Source organism: Myotis yumanensis, unplaced genomic scaffold (genome assembly GCF_028538775.1).
Source record: "Myotis yumanensis isolate MYYU_CA2020_CCGP unplaced genomic scaffold, mMyoYum1.0.hap1 SCAF_2, whole genome shotgun sequence".
Taxonomy (NCBI): Eukaryota; Metazoa; Chordata; class Mammalia; order Chiroptera; family Vespertilionidae; genus Myotis; species Myotis yumanensis.
Window position 1 is genome coordinate 211,836,028 of NW_027223753.1, and position 19,863 is coordinate 211,855,890.

The following is a 19,863-nucleotide window of genomic DNA, read 5'->3' on the forward strand; positions in this document are numbered from 1 at the left end:
GGCAGAAAGAAAAGAATGGGGCTGCTGAGAATTAAGTCCAAATTTTAGTCGGGAGAGGGGGGGCGGGGGGGGGAGTTGTTAGGGGAGGGATGTTTTCTCAGGCCTCTCAGCAAGACTTGATGAACTTAAAATCTTTCTGTGGAATTTATTTTGCCAGACAACTTTTTAGGGCCAGGCCTCCCTCCCCAACTGCTAAGGAGAAATTTGTCTGCCTTACAAAAGGATCTGGGTTCAAATCCTACGCCCGCCTCTTATTAGTGACCTTGCTTTCCGGGAAGTGGCCCCACTGGGAGTGTATCCTCTCAAGGCAAGATACCGAGATGCCCAAAAAGACTTCAGAATCGGGTTGCACCTGTGGACATCCTCCCCGCCCTCCCGCACGGTTCTCGGCTCACCTGCATTGTAGCCATAGTTCTCATTTCCACCTTTTAACTTTGGCTCAAAAGTTTCTTGGTTTGTCTCCACATCTGCAGCTTTCCTAGAATTAGACCATTTAAAAAAAACAAACGTTCGTCAGCGATGGATGTTTAGTTCGCACTGCTCCGCCCAGATCATTCTCACACACTGAACTTAGCACAAGCCGCAGCTCAGCCCTGGCTCTGGGGTGGTGAGCCTCAGCATGGACACTCACAGCCACCCACACGGGGCCCATAGACCCCACTCCCAAGTCAGTTCTCAACCCTCAGATACCAGTGACCAAATAAAGCAGGTTGGCAAGCTACAACCCTCAGGCCAAATCTGGCCCACCACTTGTGTTTATAAATAAAGTTTTATTAAAACACACCACACCTGTCTGCTTACCTACTGTCTACAGCTGCTTTCCTATTACAACAGCAGAGTTGAGTAGCTGTGATAGTGAGCATGCGGCCTACATAAGCAATAGTACTTACTCCCTGACTCTTTATAGGAAAAGCATGCAGCCTCTAAAATAAAAAGGCAGCCTCTAAAATAGAGCAGAAATCGGTGCCGCTTCCCGGGGACAGGAAGTTGGGCAATGGAAATCCAAAGATTTGTAAATAGTCATGCTTGACCAGTCAGAATTTATTATAGGGAAATAGTGTAGGAAACATGCAAAGGTTTACTTGAAAGCATGCTCACTCGTGAGCTAGTCACAGTGGCAAGACCTGCAAACAGCACAGGTGGCCACCCATAGGCGCCTAGTGAAGCAGACAGCAGTACATCTCTGCCACCGAGTCCCACAGGACGGCTGCCTTCACAGTGCTCGCAGCTCCTCCGGGCCACTGCAGGAAGGACAGGAACTTTCCAGTCCCCGCCCTCTCCAACATACAGCAGTGAACCTACTGTGATGTCTGCCTGGCCAGGTTCATGTGCCCTGACCCACCCCGCAAGGCCTCAGCCTGGCTGTCCAACATCCTTGCAACGGTCCTCGAGTCCCGAGCCTTGACTCAAAGCAGGAGGGACAAGAGTCATGGTGCACAGTGTCCTCTTGTGGAAAGAGTTGCAAATGCCAGACACCAAGCAGAAAACCTCCAATTTCCTGAGAGCCAGGAAAAGCGGACTGCAACCCACCTGGTGCATTCCACCCTTCATGTCGCCATTGGTGTCTGTGGTGGCATGGGGGCTTGTCAGAGTTGTCCGTTTTCAGTACTTACTTTTGAGTAGCAGAGTCCTAAAATCCTTCAGTTACGCGGAGTGTGTGTGTGTGTGTGTGTGTGTGTGTGTGTGTGTGTGTGTTTGAGTGTGCGGGTGTGTGGTGTTGCTGTTCGGTTGTTTTTCATTTGGTTTTGTTTTAAGAAAGTAGATGTTATTTCAAACTTACCTTAGAGAACTGGATTCTGAAAACAAACAAAAAAAACCATGAAATTATATTAGCAAAATCAGGACAGTAATTCTGAAAATAAAATCTCATCACTTTTTATAGACTCCCCTGATTTTAACACATTACTGAACAGGTGACCCAGTAGGTCTTAAGTTCCCCAACCCAGAATGATCAAATGGCTTCTACGCATAAGGAAAGTAGAACTCATTCCTCGCGATCATAAATATTAATAACCCCTGAGTGCCTGAAACATGGCAGGGACCTACTAAGTGCTTAGTGACTATTGCAGTTGCCTAGCAAGATGATAAAGACAGCGCTGGCCCTGCAGGCAGGGCTGCCCTGCGTTCCACGCCTGCTGCCATTCACGCAGGACCCAATGGGTGCCCGCACACTGCCAGCCTGTGCAAGGCATTGTCTCATCTAATCGTCACAACAACGTAAGAAGTAGGTGTTAATGCAATCATATTTCTAACAGACTAGAAACCACTATATTAGCATTACCATATTTTTAGCAGAGAAGGCATTATACTGCTTAAGCACTGTATTTCTGTAGCTCTAAGATATGGTTTCGCCAAAACCGGTTTGGCTCAGTGAATAGAGCGTCGGCCTGCGGACTCAAGGGTCCCAGGTTCAGATACCGGTCAAGGGCATATACCTTGGTTGCAGGCACATCCCCAGTAGGAGGTGTGCAGGAGGCAGCTGGTCGATGTTTCTCTCTCATCGATGTTTCTAACTCTCTATCCCTCTCCCTTCCTCTCTGTAAAATATCAATAAAAATATATTTTAAAAAAAAAGATATGGTTTCAATTAATATGTATCAATGGTATCAATTCACACCATTTAGCAATTTAAAGGCTGTTTAAATTGCTAATGTGTTTACTCAATGGGCTCCTGGGCAGGAGGAAATCAAGCACTTGAAAATGTGGAATGACAGGGCCACACACCAGCCCCCACCGTAGGTCTCTGAGGCCCGCGTCCTCCACAGCTCTGCTTCCCTGCCTCCACCTTCTATTCAGGATGCTTCAGGAGGTCTAAAAGCATTCATTTGCCTTATTGTTTAGGTGATGTTCTCACTTTTTTTCCAGTTCTAACAACACCTGCTGATTCACAGCCCACACTGAACCGCAGAAGCAATCGTGTTTGAAGGAGAAAGGTGGCCTGGTCCTGAGGGAGCACCACTGGCGTTCCCGGGGCACCCGGCACTCAGCCCCTCTGCTAGCGGCTGTGACCACACGCCTCCAGGCCAGCTGAGGGGGGTCCGCAGCCGTCCTCCGTCAGCCCCCAGGGAACCAGTCAGAACCGAGAGTTCTCCAGGCACCAGCCAGGCAGAACGCCAGAAATACTTTTAAGAAAACGTGGTGTTTACTATTTGCAAGCGCGGAAATAACTGCCACGGGAAGTCCAGGACTCGGCTGGATCCCTGACGTTTACATCCAGGTGAGGCGTCCTGTCCGTTGTGAGTTACACCCGAGGGGGCGGGCCTGGTGAGGAGGTTGTCACAGGCCCTCAGCTCAGCTCCCAGGGGAATAGGAACATCTCACTCTTACACGGGTTGATCATCTCAGAGTTAAATAAAAGGTAAATTCCAGGATGAATCACAGAAACGTGTAATATGTTCGTTTCTTTTATTCTCACAACTACCCTGTAGGATAAGACTTATTCCCATTTTGCAAATGAGGAAGCTAAGAGCCAGAGAATCGTGGTTCTGCAAATGCTCCGGGGGCCACCAGCACCCCAAACCTTCTTCCTAGGGTGGCGGGGAGCAGACAAAAGCCTGGAGGAAGCAGGATCAAAGCAACCAGGATGTTCTGTGACTCTGCCCCGGCTGGTGGGGGGAGGAGCCATCCCACAGCACTGAATAACCCTGGTCAGCTCTGAATTAAAGGGCAAGGCCCCCAGTAGCTTCCATTTAAATCCCAGTCTATTTGATTTGACTTGTCCCTCTGTGACTCCCAGGTAAAAACAAGCTCCCATCCAAACTGGGCCAACGGGAGTTCAGGAGTTTTCACTTTGTTTCCTCGGGAATAAAGTTACATCACAAAGTCAATGCCCCCATCACAAACCAACTCCAGGCGAGAGCGAAGGCTACACCGTGAGGCTAAGCCTGGACCACGCTCTTTATGGACTATCACGGTGCCTGGCACACCCCCAGAAAGCCCTCACCGAATGGCGGGCAGTGTTCATAGAATTAAAAACGCAATTAAACCAACATGGAGCCTAACATCAAAATTCTGATTTTAAGAAAAATGACTTCCTCGCTGTGGGGTTGGGGGAACGAGAAGGGATGTACATGCATGGCCCGTGGACATGGGCAATAGGGTACTGAAGACCTGGGGGTGTGGGTAGGGCCTGCTGGGTGGAGGACGGGGAAATGGGAAATATCTGTAATACTATCGACAAAAATAAATATATTACAAAATAAAAGAAAGAAAGAAAAATGACTCAATTGTAGAAAATACTCAAATAAAAGTAGGTGAAGGTTTTTGGAGACAAGGATAAGGATGGAGACCCAGTCAGCACTTGGGAAGTCCTGAGCCGTCCACATGCCAAAGGCTCTGTGATTTCTGACGTCACAAGCCCACCCCAGTGTGGAGTCCGACCCCCAAACAAGGCCACTGCTTCCATGGACCTTGGGGTAGCTCCGAAGACCCCACTCAGAAGAAATGTGTAATGATTTTCATTAGCTTTATTTGTACTATTTCAGTTAACAGGAGGCCTTTTGATTGTTCTTTCTACCACTATGTCAACATTCACCTACCAAGGAAGACTTGGAATTCTACAAAAAAAGACAATTTAGGACTAATCAGTGCTGGGATAGGTAGGTATTATTCTAGATTTTTTTTTTTAAAAATGACACAGCACAGTAGCCTTATATCCTTGCAGATACGCACACAAATCAGTCAGTGTCTTTGGTGAGAAAGGTGCCACCTCATCGCCTTCGCAAAGATGGGAAGACCTGTTCCCATGCACCCGCCCCCAAGGAATGACTTCCTTCCTTAAGAACGTGTGTCCGCTGCTGCCGATTTCACACGGCTCCTTTCACAGCTCCAAAAGCCAGTGTACTTTGGGGAAGAGCTGAGGCGCTCATGAACTTCAATTGTAGGTACCAAGAGTTAAAAACATGTACAAATCCATAGGAACCAAGAAGTTACCTGTTTTCTCTCTCCGAGAGACACAGAAGTAGAAGATTACAATCAGAACAATGATCAGGATGAAAAGCAACAAGAATGACACTACAAGTAGGGCCAAGGCCCAGGTAGGCAACGAGGTACCTAGAAAGAGAGGAAAACACACATTTAGTGATGCTGGCCCGTCTGGGCATGACACCCTGGTTCTGCCACACTGGACGCTTGGTTACGTTTCCAGTACTGTGACAGCCGCCCTGCCCGCTGCCCTGAGATGCCATGGGCACTTCCCTTGTGAGTGCGAGTTATCAAGCCCTTGAGAGCATCTTCAGCTACAATCCTGCTGCCGCCAATGGACACCTGCTTAGTAACACTGAGCACCTCTCCCACGCCTGAGACATAGGTGAGACTGCGCTGGACAACAGCACCCGATTGGAAGAATGATCCTCCTGCTCCGACCACCTTTATTTAGTCAAGAAATATTTAGTGAGCCCGGCAGGTGTGGCTCAGTGGTTGAGCATCGACCTATGAACCAGGAGGTCACGGTTCCATTCCCAGTCAGGGCACATGCTCGGGTTGTGGCCTCAGTCCCTAGTGTGGGGCATGCAGGAGGCAGTCCGTCAATGATTCTCTCTCATCATTGATGTTTCTCTCTCTCTCTCCCTCTCCCTTCCTCTCTGAAATCAATAAATATCTTAAGAAATATTAAAAATAAATGCTTGGTGAGCAGCTACTGCTGGACAAGACCAGAGATGGACCTTTGGTTTTCGCTTCCGTGTCCCCACCTGCCGAGAGCTCAGCGTCCACAGGAAACGAGGACGGATAGAGGAAGGGCCACTCGGGAAGGTACTCGGTGCCAAGCCTTCACTCTAGGGCCACCCAGTCCCCACCCAGGAATTCACTTCCCATGTAGCAACTGCTCTTTCCTCGGCTTTTCAGGGCCACCTTCCTTAGTTCTCTCCGCCCTCCTATTTTGTCCAGTCCTCCTGGAGTGGGGGAGAGAAAGGCTGGGGGGCAGCCCTGGTGGAGTGGGGGAGAGAAAGGCTGGGGGGCAGCCTGGTGTTGGGAGAGAAAGGCTGGGAGGGGGAGTGGCAGGGCGGGCAGGAAATGAAAGGGGGTGGAAAGAGAAGGAAGGAGAGAAGAAAAGCCAATTTGATTTGTTACAGCCACGTCTTAGAGCAGTGATTCTCAACCTTCCTAATGCCGCGACCCTTTAATACAGTTCCTCATGTTGTGGTGACCCCCAATTTCATTGTTACAAATTGAACATAATTAAAGCATAGTGATGAATCACAAAAACAATATGTAATTATATATGTGTTTTCCGATGGTCTTAGGCGACCCCTGTGAAAGGGTCGTTCGACCCCCAAAGGGGTAGCGACCCACAGGTTGAGAACCGCTGCCTTAGAGCTCTCTAACACACATCCTGTGGCTCTCTACATTCAAATTTAAATTAAAATTATACACAATTCAATGCTCAGCGCCTCAGTCCCACTGGCCACATTGCAAGGGCTCGGGTGCCACAGACCCAGAACAATGGCCTCCATCCAGGAAAGTTCTGTTGGACAGCGCCCCCAGCGCCACGCTGTGGGAACTGCACCGATGCGCCAAAGAGCCTAGACCACTTCCCTAGGGGAACCCAGTGCAGGCAAACCACTCTGAGGTTCCTCTGTTTAAATGTGAACTGTGGTTCAGTGAAGGCTGCCGCTCCTCCCTGAGTGCCTAGGGGTATCTCAGTGTAAAGGCATGCCATTTCATTAGCTCCTAGTCATTAGAAAATATTAAAGCAACAGACTTCCGATGAAGGAAGACAAGGTTTGCTTTTAAATAAATGAAGCTTCGCCCTGCCAGTGTTGTTCAGTGGTTGGGCATCGACCTATGAACCAGAAGGTCATGGTTCAATTCCCGGTCAGGGCACATACCTGGGTTTCAGGCTCGATCCCCAGTAGGAGTGTGCAGGAGGCAGCCGAGTACTGATTCTTTCTTGTTATTAATGTTTCTCTCTCTCTCTCCCTCTCCCTTCCTCTCTGAAACCAATAAAATATATTTTTTTAAATAAATCAATGAAGCTTTCATAGGGTGGTCTCTGGGCCTTGTGTCAGTGGGACCACTGAGCTCCCTTTGGCCTCTGGTTCATCGTCTATAACAGGTCCTGCTCCCACCAGGCTATTCAGAGACTCAAGAGATGCTCGTGAGATGCTGAGGACACTCAGGGATGACGCGCTTGTGCGAGACAGCTGTGGCCATCCTCAGTTCAGGCCGATGGAGACTGCTTACACTCTGAAGTGGGACCATATGAGGAGCTTTCATAGCAAGGGAGGCAGCTGCAGTTAAACGCAAAGGGCTGGCTGAAGATTCAAAAGACAGGCTTCCAATTCACCCTGGAAACAGTCACCACACGGTTGCCTCACCGGAGTGCTCCCCGCTGGAGAAAACTGTCAGGGTGCCCAGCTGCTGCCAACCGGCCTGGACACGGCCACCTTTGTCCTGACACCACCTAGCACAGAGATGGCTCACCCTCAGGGAGGACCTGTTTAAAGAAAGGGAAGGGCCACCTTGCAGGGGTTGGTGACCAAATCGAGGGACAGAGTGGGCGGTATTGTGACCTCACGCACACCCTTGTCCCTTCATTCAACCACCAGGTTCAGCTAAGTGAGGCCTGCACGCCCCTAAAAGCCCCAAAGTGTCACTAGAGCGGCAGCTGGTGCCCACAGCTCATGCCTTCACTCCCTGTTTTGTGACCACACTCCTTTGGGAGTCAACCAGCCCTGAGCTGCACACCTGGCAGAGGCTGGCGCTCTCCCTCTGCCGCGTGGAGCCCAAAGAAGGGCGTGGTGTGTGTGCCGGGAAGAGGTGTAATTTGGACGAGAGCTTCGCAGAAGAACCCTTCATATTTTAACTAGAGGCCTGGTGCACGAAATTTGTACACAAAATTCCTTGCAGTCCAGGAGCCCTCGAGGGATGTCCGACTGCCGCGGAGGCAGAGAGGCTCCCACCACCAGCTTCTGGCTGAGCGGCACTCCCTCTGTGGGAGTGCACTGACCACCAGGGGGCAGCTCCTTCGTTGAGCGCCTGCCCCCTGGTGGTCAGTGGGTGTCATGGGGACTAGTCGTTCTGCTGTTTGGTTGGTTTGCATATTAGCCTTTTATTATATAGCATAATAATTTTTAATTTATCAGATGTGACAAATATATGTATACCGATCTGCATACACATATGCCCAAACAGCATGAAATTTTCAGCAGGAAGCTAATTTTTAAATGAATACACTGACAGTGGATTAAAAGAAAAATAAATAGTAGTCCTATATTGATAAATCAAACGTGGTGACAGTGGCCCCAAACACAGAATCTTGGAATGAGCTCATCCTTAATCCAGCCCCTTCGTCTTGCAGATGAATCGTGTGGGTGGGACAAAGAGACTGGGTACAGTGGTCAAGGGCACTCAGACCAGGGGCTGGACTCGCGCGTGTCCACTCTGCCCCACAGCTGTCCAATACGGACCACCCCTCCTGGGGAGGATACAGCCCGGGTCTCACAGGAAACAGGGTGTCCAGGCGGACACCGCCCCGACAAGGGCCTCTAGTGACGGGTGGGCGTGATGGCTCAGGTCAGGCGGCCTGGGCCCTGCTGAGAGGATGAGGACGCTATACCTGCACAACCCAGCAACGTGGCTGAGGAAGATGATCTCCACGTCCACACGGCTTGCCTTCCTCTTACGTCCCTTCCCCCGGCTTCTGCACCTTAGGGCTGCGCTGCTGAATTTACGGTGTGACCAGCCTCGGCGGGGAGGCTGTCCTTTTCCCATCTGTGGAGAAAAGGAAAAGAGCGCCTCCCAGATGCTCTCACAGAAACGCTCAGGCTCCGAAAGGGCGCGTACAGCTTCTCTAAACCAACTGGATTGACGCAAATGTCACCCGCAGCATGTGCGGGCCAGAAGGGACCCGGGAGGGCCCGGGAGGTCTCTGCATCCGTGAGAGCGATGATGACAACCCCTCCCTGCCGTCCTGTGGCTCTGAGGCAGGGACTGTCCCGTGGGCACTGGCCCACTTACTCCTCACACCAACAGCAACCCATAGGCAGGTCTCATGGTCTCCGTTTCACAGACGAGAAAACTGAAGCACAGGGAAGTCGAGTGACCTGCCCAGAGTCACAGAGCGAGGGAGCAGGCCAGCTGGCTCTGAGTCCAGGCTGTCTCGGGTCCCGATCTGGGTCATGACGTTTGATTTATCAATATAGGATATTTATCTTTCTTTTAGTCCATTGTCAGTGTATTCGTTTTTAAATTCAGCTTTAAATTTTGAGATTTTTCCAGTTCAGTGGTCCCCAACCCCGACTGCCTAGTGAAGTCATTTGGGAGCTTTATTAAATGCCAATTCCCAGGCTCCGTGCAGACCAATGAAATCAGAGCCGGCGGGGCGGGTCCTTCTGTGTTGAAGCTCCCCCGAGGCTGACAGGCAGCAGCAGGGAGAGCGTCTGCCCTGTTCTTCTTCCGCTCCGTTTACAGGCGGAACAACTGCGCCCACAGGTCGGTGACTTGTCCACAGTCACACAGCCAGTGCCAGAGCCACGTACGACTGGGGCCTGACCCTCCAGCCACTCTCCTCTGCCCTTGCAATTGCCACTCTTCACAAGGCTAAAATGATCACCAGGAGCCACCCCATTCTACAAGATGCTCGTGTGTCCTGCAAAGATCGCTTTGTTACATCTCACAGCCCACGCATTAAAGTAGGAGAAAGCCACCCAGGTGGGCAGACGGGGCTGTCGGGGCTTCTCTCCAGGCGGGCACGAGAGGGCTCTCGGTTGCACGTGTCTGGGGTGCTTGGAGCTCATATTGCTTCTGAAATCGAGAAAATCGATTTTTAGAAAACATTGGCATTAGCCCTTTCCTTTAAAAGAATCAATGTGTGCTTCATACAGCTTTTGCCTGGAAGAATTCAGCTTCCTGAACTGCCATTGGCAGCCTTCACAGGCATCGTTCTGGAAATGAACACAAATTCCTGGCATTTTTAGGACACGGGTGTCCGGGCTGATGCAGGTCCGACTCCTGAAGAAGCCGGACGGGTCCCTTCTGGACTGGCCGAGAACTTGGGGGGCTCCTGGAGCCTTTTCGTCGCCAGCTCCCCCAGCCACTAAAACTTACATAAAACACACACACCACGTGGCCAGCCACCAGCTGCTCTGGAACCTGATGAATAATTTAGAAACAAATTACCCTTTTCCAAACGAGCCCAATAAAGTAAGACTCATGGCGAGGCCCCCACTGCGCCCCCTCTGTGAGGCAGAAGGGACTCCAGCTGCCCTAACTGAGGCTCCCCACTGCCCTCGTCCTGGTCTAGGAAGGATTCAGCCGGACTAAAGCCTGTGTGGGGAGCTGAGTGCCCCTCGCCCTCCGCTCCAACAGAAAACCTTTGCAGGCAACTCGGCTCCCTAATCCATGTCCATGGGCATCATCCATCAGACCGGAGCTGCTGGCTGCATTATTCCTTTTTTAAGATGTGTAGTTTAGCCAGCACCGGTTTGGCTCAGTGGATAGAGCATCAGCCTGAGGACTGAAAGGTCCCAAGTTCGATTCCGGTCAAGGGCATGTACCTTGGTTGCAGGCACATCCCCAGTAGGACATGTGCAGGAGGCGGCTGATCGATGTTTCTAACTCTCTATCCCTCTCCCTTCCTCTCTGTAAAAAAAAATCAATAAAATATATTTTTTTAAAAAGATGTGTAGTTTAAACAGTCAATTTCATTCCGTTTGGTGCTGATGGACCTTTTTTTCAATCTGCCTATGCAAAGCCCGGGCCACGCTATATCAGATTTAAAGAGCTTAAGCAAGCGGGGTGGCTGGCCAGAGACATGGAGGGTTACGGCTAGGACAGGGGAAGGCGGTGGGAGTTGAACATCCTACGGAGCCAAGTGCTCAAAAACGAATAGGGACACGTCAGAAGGACGCCAGAGCCAAGCTGAGCATCAAAGTAAATAATTTAGGAGCAAAATTACAATGTCATGAGTAAAAGTGAGTCCGCACTAAAGCTGTGTTTAGGAAAAGGAAGGAAGGGGCAGGAAAGTCTTTTCTTTACAGAGGAATGCCAACTCATGAATACAGAAAAATGAGGGAACCGGAAAATCGCTCTTTCATAGCCACCAACCAATAATGGCTTCAGGCAGAGACCTAACGGTGAACGCAAACGCTATCGGGTAAAAAATACTGAGAAATAAGAAATTCACACAGTCTCCCAGATTGTGTGTTCATTATAAAGGCAAAGGCACCTTTGCAATGAAGAACTCCGGGTTCTCCACCTTAACCAAATGATCAAACTCACTATCAAGGAGAGAGAAAATGGGCCTCATGTGCCCACTAACTTCACCCACGTCTTGACAAAAATGTTCAGCCTCAATCAAAGTGTGCTGGAGAAAACTCTGACAAATCTATGCAAGGGCATCTTGCAAAAATCACCTTTCAAAAATGTTTATATCAGGAAAGACAAAAAAGGTGGGTGAACGGTTGAAGATGAAAGGAGACTTAAGAATATCTGACCGTCAATGCTTGGCCTTTGACTGGAAATTGGTTTGTGGGGGAATAGCTATAAAGGGTAAGTGGGTAAATTCAAATATGGACCGTACATTGTATAGTAGTACTATATCAATGTTCAATTTCCTGACTACCCCCTGCATTGGGGATACACACACGGGCCATGTTCTCATGAACCATATGCTGAGGTATTTAGGGGTGAAGTGTCATAAAGTCTCCAACTAACTCAAATCATTCAGCAAAAAAAGAAAAAGAAAGAAAGAAAAACAAGAAAAGTGGAGAGAGAAAGAAGTGTGACAAAATGTAAACATTTGTTGTATCTAGGTATTCACCATCCTGTTCTTGCAACTTTTCTGGGGTGTTTTTTTTTAATTTTCAAAATAATAAGCTGGAGGGAGAGGAGCAAGCTGGCTGAATTCCAGCTTCCTCTTCTCATAGAGTCTTGCTGGAAACTAACCTAAGTTCCTTTCCGCTTCAGAAGCTGAAATAAATTTACCTTGACTTAAAAATCAAAGGGACACCAATTTCTGTGTCCTTGACTCTCAGATGCACTGAGGCGCACCAGAAGCAGGTCACAGACCTGGCAGCCCCAGTCCCCAGGCCTGTTGGCAACACCAGCTGGCACAGATACTGCTGCTCCCCGCGGACAGGGGCGGCTGTCTGGCCCCTCCGCTCCGTCTTCTCCCCGACCTGTGTTCACTCATGCTTTCATTTCTGTTAGCCACCTGGCCCCTAGGGCATCTGAGCTGGAGACAGAGATAAGGGCCTAAGGTCGGGGCGAGCCTGTGTGGGATTGCACGGGGGTCAGTCCCTGCAGGACACAGTGCCTCTCATGCTGAGCACAGCTGGGTTCTGAATGGCCTTTCACAGCTCACAGGGACACCACCTCTTACAGGCTGAATTGTGTCTCCCCCTCCCACCCCCAAATTCATGTTAAAGTACTAACTCCCAGTACTTCAGAATGTGACCTTATTTGGGAAGAGAGTATAGAAGATACCATTTAGTTCAGGTGAGGTCAGATTGGATATAGAATGGGCCCTACTCTGATATGACTAGTGTCCTTATTTTTAAGAAAGGAAATTTGGACACGGACGAGCACACAGGGAGAATATCATGTGAAGACGAAGGCAGACATCAGGGCAATGCGTCTACAAGCCAAGGAATGCCAAGGATGGCCAGCAACCATGAGAAGTGGTGTTGGGGAAGTGGGGGTGGAGGGGGTGAGGAACCTGGAACAGATGCTCCCTCACGGCCCTCAAAAGGAACCAACCCTGCCATAGCCGGTTTGGCTCGGTGGATAGAGCGTCGGCCTGCGGAATGAAAGGTCTCAGGTTCGATTCCGGTCAAGGGCATGTACCTTGGTTGCAGGCACATCCCCAGTAGGAGGTGTGCAGGAGGCAGTTGATTGATGTTTCTCTCTCATCGATGTTTCTAATTCTCTATCTCTCTCCCTTCCTCTCTGTAAAAAATCAATAACATATATTTTTTTAAAAAAGGAACCAACCCTGCCCAGCCGGTGTGGCTCAGTGGTTGAGTGTCGACCTATGAACCAGGAAATTGAGGTTTGATTCCAGTTCAGGGCACAGGCCCAGATCTCAGGCTCAATCCCCAGTAGCGGGTGTGCAGGAGGCAGCGACCAATGATTCTCTCTCATCTTTGATGTTTCTATCTCTCTCTCCCTTCCTCTCTGAAATGAATAAAAATACTTTTTAAAGGAACCAACCCTGCTGACACCGTGACTTCAGATGTCCAGACTCGAACTGTGAGACAATCCACTTCTGTTATTTCAGCCACCCACTCATACTTGGTTTCGTCGGCCCCGGGATACTCCTCCAGCCTCCAAGTGGCTGCTCCCACAGCGGGGGCAGAGTTCACAGGTGAGCAGATTCTGAAGGCGGACTGGCAGGGTCACCTCCCGCCTGTTACCAGCTCTAGGGACGTGGGCAAACTCCAAACAACACTGTGTCCCTGTCTCCTCCCCTTCACAACGGCGGCAGCAGCCTCCACTCAGAGGATGGTTGTGCAGGCGGGTCTGGTGAATATGTAGAGGTTTAAAGCAGGGTCCTTACTGGGTAAGTGCTGTTTGCCATTGTTATCATTGCTATCATCATCGTCGTCACCACCTTGCTTTGGCTATAGCCTTGATCTACACTTTGAAAGATCTGAAGGGAAGGAGTTTTCATGCAAGGAAAAGCCTGGCCACCCGGATGACCGGCGCAGCACAGCACGTCCCTAGGCCTCCCTTTCTCTCCTGCTGTGTAAGGTGAGGGTGTTCACGTGTCTCCACAGACAGAGCAGCGCTGGCGATTTTCGCTCATTCTTACTGCTTCTCTATGACCGAGATGCCCGGATGTAGGTGTCCAGCCCCGATGTTTCCCCTGGGCTCTGAGGTCCAGAGAATCAACTACTTCCCAGGCATCTCTTCTGGGATGGCCCCTCCCTCATGAACTCTGTGTCCAAACCCACATTCAACACCTCCTCTCCCAAACCTCAGTGCCCCTTCTGTGTCTTCTGTCTAGCAAGTTACCAAGCCTGAGCGCTTGGTATCACCCTATTCTCCTCCTCCTCTTCTTCGTACTTACTTACTCACCAGTTCTGTCCATCTCGCTCCTTAATATCTCGTGCAATTATCCCCCATGGCTTTGGGCATTTCCTCTCGCATAGACTACCTACCAGGGACCTCCTTGCTTCCAGTTTTACCTGCCTCTAGTCTAGCCCCACCTGTCGCAGACAGCCAGAGCAAGTTCTCATTTGTTTATAGCTTTTTAAAATATAACATATTCCAGAGCCATAGTACAGAATCTCAGAGGGAAGACGGGAGTGGGGGGAGGGGTCGGGGGTGGGAAGAGATCAACCAAAGAACTTGTATGCGTATACATGCATAACCCATGGACACAGACAATGGGGTGGTGAAGGCCTGGGGTAGGGGGCTAGAAAGGACGAATCAGGGGAAAGGGGGACATATGTAATGCTTTCAATAATAAAGATTTTAAAAATGCCACCTTATAATCCCACTAAGATTGGGAGGAATCTGAGAGCACTGGGCACCCTCCTGTAATGTTAGAAGAGCTTGCTTCATACGGGCCCAGGGATGGGATCAAACATGAACAAAGGGTAAAAACTGGGGGGAAACGTTGAATTCAAGTATTCATCTCTGAACTTGATGCCGTTTCGTGTTACTAACTGTCGAGATTCTTAATGATGTTTCATCTGTAAGTGGATACTTGAAAGATGGGATTTTAAAATCCAGGAACATTGCAGGGTCATTAAGCTGACACTCTCTAAGTAATATGTCTCCATTGCTCCCTGGAATCAAGATCCCTAAACATCGAGGTTAGGCAGCAGGGCATATAAAATATAAGTATGCAATAATAACCTGCTTTACATAAAGCAAAGAGTCTTCACTTACCTGAGGGAGGCGGAGCCACAGTAAGGCTTATCATGAAAGAATGGCGGGCCTGCAGCCCCTTCATCTTAGCCACGCAAGTCAGGTTCCCACTGCCCGTCGGCGTCAGAGTCAGGATGCTCAGGAGACTTGGAGGGTCGCCCGGCTCCAGGACGGAGTAAAAGCTTGAATTGCTCACGGGGACGCAGAGCTCCCAGGAAAGTTCCGGAAGCGGGTTCCAGCCCACCGCACGGCAAGTCACATTACAAGGTTCATCCTCAATGACTACGAGACTGTCAGTGTGAACGAGCAATTCCCCCACAACTAAAGAAGAAAAGAGAAACATTCTGAGGGAATGGCCACGCCTCTCCGTTCCAGGTCTGCTTTCATTTTTCCTTCAATCACATTGCAGGAGTACTACCTCCCCAAACCCAGAGTGGCCGTGGCCGTAGTGGGAAACCGTCATTCAGCTTCTATCTATGTCTTTATTTGTACTGTCCAGACCCACAGAAGAAAGTGAGATTGCTCACCAGAAATATATAATTCCAGAGACATGAATAAAAATCAGGGTCCAGAGCAGTATAAACTATATGGAAAAGAGAGGACAGAGGTGGCTGCCATGGGGGCTGGACAGTCACTAAGTTGTCCTGAGCTGCCTGGGAGCCAAAGCAAACGGAAATAACCTTTACCTCCTTTTCATTGTAAGGTGAACACATCATGGGGAGTCCCTTTGGTCAGTCATATTCTCTTTTTTTTTTTTTTTGAGGGGGCGGGGAAAAGGCAGTCCATATTTTTAAACATAACTTCCTATGATAGGTCTTAAAATATTTTTCTAGATAAACATTAAATCAACATTAAACCCAACAGAATTAAAGAAATAACTACCCTCAATCACAATCAGAATATGTTGTTCAAATAAAATTTTATCTTTTTTTTTTTTTGTCAGATAAATTTTTTTAAGTTCTATTGAGGATCCACTCCCACCTGCCAGTGTCAATGCTAGAAATAACCCATCTGAAGATAACCCTGGTGTGTGCCAATGTCACCAAAACCACCTGAGGTTGGCCCAGTAGAGACAGCCTTACTGAAACATAGATGCAATGAAACGCCCCAATTAAAATAGTCGAAACTCCCAGCGACATAATCTAAGGGAAAGAACACTGGACTAAGAATCAAAACCTCTGACTTTGCCACAACCCTGACTTTGCCACAACGTTGGCATCGCCTTGCACAAGTCACTGAGATTTCCAGGCTGCTTTCTGCCCGTCGAACGAGATGATTTGACCAGATTAGTGGTTTCCAATCCCTATGGCTTCCGTACCTCAAACACTCTTACAGATCCTGGAGAACTCCAAAGGCCTTTGTGTATGTGGGTTATATCTATCAAGACTTATCATGCTTGAAATTAGAATTAAATATGTGTTTATTTTTCAATATTCAAAAATAATAATAATAACCCCTGACATGTTAACAGAGATCAATATATTTTTATAAAAAATGCCTACATCTTAAACAGAAACAAATGAGCAAGAAGGGTGATACTGTTTTATGTTTATGCAGCTCTCTTCGGTCTCCTGCCAGGCCCTCATCTCCTCTGTATACTGTCTGTTGTGATAGATTGCTTTGTTTACATTTTACAAAGAAAATCTGACTTCACAGAGATATGCTGAAGCAGTGAGGAGCACGCGTAGGCTTTCCAGATACCCATGGGCATTCTCTGATACTCTACCCAAACCTGACAAGTAGTGGCTTCTGGAAGGTCAGTTGCGCTATGGAATCTGAAACTATACAAAGAAGCCCTCACGGTCTGTTAAGTTAAAATCCATTGTCCATCGGGCCCTTTGAATGGCTCTTTTTGCCCTTACACATCAATCCCTTGGAAACCACTGGCCCACTGAGTTCCACAACCCTCCCCAGTGTGCAGCAGAAAACTCCCTGTTCACACGTGAACGTGAGAGTGGGCGTGGCACCGAATGTCTTAGTATTGTCACAAAAACAGTCGTGACCTCACAGACCACCGCGAAGGGCCTGGGAAACACCCAGGAAATCCCAGAGGAGACTGAACTGGATCTGCTCTGAAAGCTCCATCCGAGGACTCAGAAATGCTCAGTTTCTGGATACTGTACTTCTTTCCTGAATGGTCCCTTGGAGCAAGTAGAGCACCTTTGCTAGGGATAGGACTACTGTACACACAGCAGTGAGAGGGCACCGGGTGGGCCCTCGAGCAGTGAGAGGGCACCGGGTGGGCCCCACAAGGCCAAAGGGTTTCTTTGTTCTTTTGGGCTTGTTCATTGCTTCATTCAGTGGAGAAGTTTAGGTTGGCAGAAGCTGGGAGGATTGGTATTGGCTCAGTTACTAACAGAAGAAACTGGCCCTCAAAACACAAGAGGTCTAGAGTGTGGTGTGTGATGAGTGGGTGGACTGGGCAATGCAGACCCTGAAGGAGGCATTTGCTTTTTCTGTGTATATGTGTGACTCAACTTTCCCCATTGGCTTTCATGACCCTTTTATAGGAGGTGACAGAACTTTTTACATAGATGTTTGGATGACTTAATATGGAGTTATGTAAGTTCTCTTTGTTTTTCTTTCTTTTTTTTATATATTTTATTGATTATTTACAGAGAGGAGAGGAGAGGGATAGAGAGTTAGAAACATCGATGAGAAAGAAACATCGATCAGCTGCCTCCTGCACACCCCCCACTGGGGATGTGCCCACACCAAGGTACATGCCCTTGACCGGAATCGAACCCGGGACCCCTCAGTCTGCAGGCCGACGCTCTATCCACTGAGCCAAACCGGTCAGGGCAGTTCTCTTTGTTTTTCTTGTTGATCCTTGAAGAGAACAAAATGATCTTTAGATTACTTACTTTCAAGATAAAATTGGATGCTTCCTCTTTTTTTCAAAAATCTTGAAAGAGACCCTATTGCTCACAGAACATTTTTCCTCTGAGAAGAAAGTGCCATTCAGGCCAGGGGAACCAGGCTCAAATGATCAAGTTCAGTTCTGTTCTACAAGGTCCTCTGTCCTACGGGGTCCATGAGGAAGACTTGAACTTCCCAAGACACTCATTCTTCTATTTGTTTTAAAACTAAAAGCTACAGTAATGATTAACTTGTAAAATTTCGTGCCTGAAGACACTTTATAGATGTATAGTTTTTTTGTTTGTTTTTTAAAATATATTTTATTGATTTTTTACAGAGAAGAAGGGAAAGGGATAGAGAGTTAGAAACATCGATGAGAGGAAACATTGATCAGCTGCCTCCTACACACTCCCTACTGGGTATGTGCCCGCAACCAAGGTACATGTCCTTGACCGGAATCGAACCTGGGACCCTTGAGTCCACAGGCTAACGCTCTATCCACTGAGCCAAACCGGTTAGGGCAAGATGTATAGTTTTTAGAAGATGTATGCACATACACTTAAGCATTGGATATGCCAAACACATAGTAGTAATAGGTCATGCCTTGGTCCTGTTTCCTTGATCCATGCTGCATCCCTCTCATCCCATGCTGCATCTCCAGACCTTTGAGGCACAGTGCCAATGGCCCCTTCTCTCTGGAGTCCTCCTTGTAGACTACCGATTCTCTCACCTCCTTCCCAATTCGAACATGAGTCGTCTCCCTGCTAATGCACTTGCCAGCGACTGCGTGCACCACTGTGGTTCATGCATTTGCATGAGCCTCTCTTCTCCTAAGGGCCTAGAGGGCGGACTGTGTCTTACTTAGTCTGTTCACCTCTGAGCCCCCCTTAAGTGCCTAACCCAGGGGTGGGCAAACTTTTTGGCTCAAGGGCCACAATGGGTTCTTAAACTGGACCAGAGGGCCGGAACAAAAGCATGGATGGAGTGTTTGTGTGAACTAATATAAATTCAAAGTAAACATCATTACATAAAAGGGTACGGTTTTTTTTTTGGTTTTTTTTTAGTTTTATTCATTTCAAACAGGCCGGATCCGGCCCGCGGGCCGTAGTTTGCCCACGGCTGGCCTAACCCAATGGCATGCTCCTACTGGGGATGCAATAAATAATAGTGAATGGCCCTAGCCAGTATGGCTCAGTGGATAGAGCACGGGCCCATGGACCAGAGGGTCCTGGGTTCAATTCTGGTCAAGGGCACATGCCTTGGTTGCAGGTTCCTCCCTGGGCCTGTGGCCTGGTCGGCTCAAGCAGGAGGCAACCAATCAATGTGTTTCTCTCACATCAATGTTTCTCTCTGTCTTTCCCTCTCTCTTCCACTCTCCCTAAAAATCAATGGAAAAAATATCCTCAGGTGAGGATTAAAAAAATAATAATAATAAAAACAATAGCGAATGACTATCTGGAGATTGCAATGAGCCTGGTGCTGTTCCAAAGACTTTACATAGATGATCCTCATCTGATCTCACAACATCCCTATAATGAGGAAACAAGGGCACCCGGTCACGAAGTGACATGCCCACGGTCACACAGCTAGTGGGTAGTAAAGCTGGAACTTGAACCCGGCAGTGGGGCACCCGAGTCGGCACTGCTGACCACTAGCCCACTCTGGCTCTGGAGTCTTCACACCGTCCCCAGTCATTCCATCCTCTGATCCTCACAGTGAACCTGAAAAGTGGGCAGAGTCTTGTCTCAATTTTAAAGGTGAAGAAATTGAGCCAATTCAGGGGTCACCCAGGTGGGTAACTGTTGAAAGAAACACCAGAACCCATATCTTTGACTCCTCGTCCAGTGTTCTTTCCCTTATACCACTAAGTACTGGAATAAGAATCTGGTCATGCAAACTAGGCTGGTCATCCAGCAGCCTCACTAAGTCAACAAATGCCACAAAATCACAAAATATCAGCATGCCCCTAACTAACCATGTGGAATTAAAGACACATAAAGAGACAATAGTTTGCCTAAACTTAAAAATGCAAGTAGAAATAGGTAGACATATATCTGCACCAAATGTTACCCCATTTGATTTGATAGCAGCATAAATGCAGACCAAATCTTTGGGGATTTCTCCCTGACAAGCAAATAAATACCAGTAAACATAAAAAAAAATGTCAAAGACCCAATGTGGTCTGTT

General features: G+C 48.5%; 1 protein-coding gene across 2 annotated transcripts in view; it reads right to left on the reverse strand.

Moving 5' to 3' along the window:
• Positions 1–19,863, reverse strand: part of IGSF5 (immunoglobulin superfamily member 5) — a 63,357-nt gene that overhangs the window by 7,689 nt on the left and 35,805 nt on the right. The window contains exons 5-8 of one of the 2 annotated variants that reach the window (XM_070407174.1): positions 14,839–15,138; positions 4,933–5,052; positions 1,781–1,796; positions 396–478 (exon numbers count right to left, since the gene is read on the reverse strand). In XM_070407174.1, coding sequence (XP_070263275.1) covers positions 396–478; positions 1,781–1,796; positions 4,933–5,052; positions 14,839–15,138 — 519 coding nt within the window. The remainder of the gene's footprint in view (positions 1–395; positions 479–1,780; positions 1,797–4,932; positions 5,053–14,838; positions 15,139–19,863) is intronic. The other variant, XM_070407175.1, reaches the window with a different exon arrangement.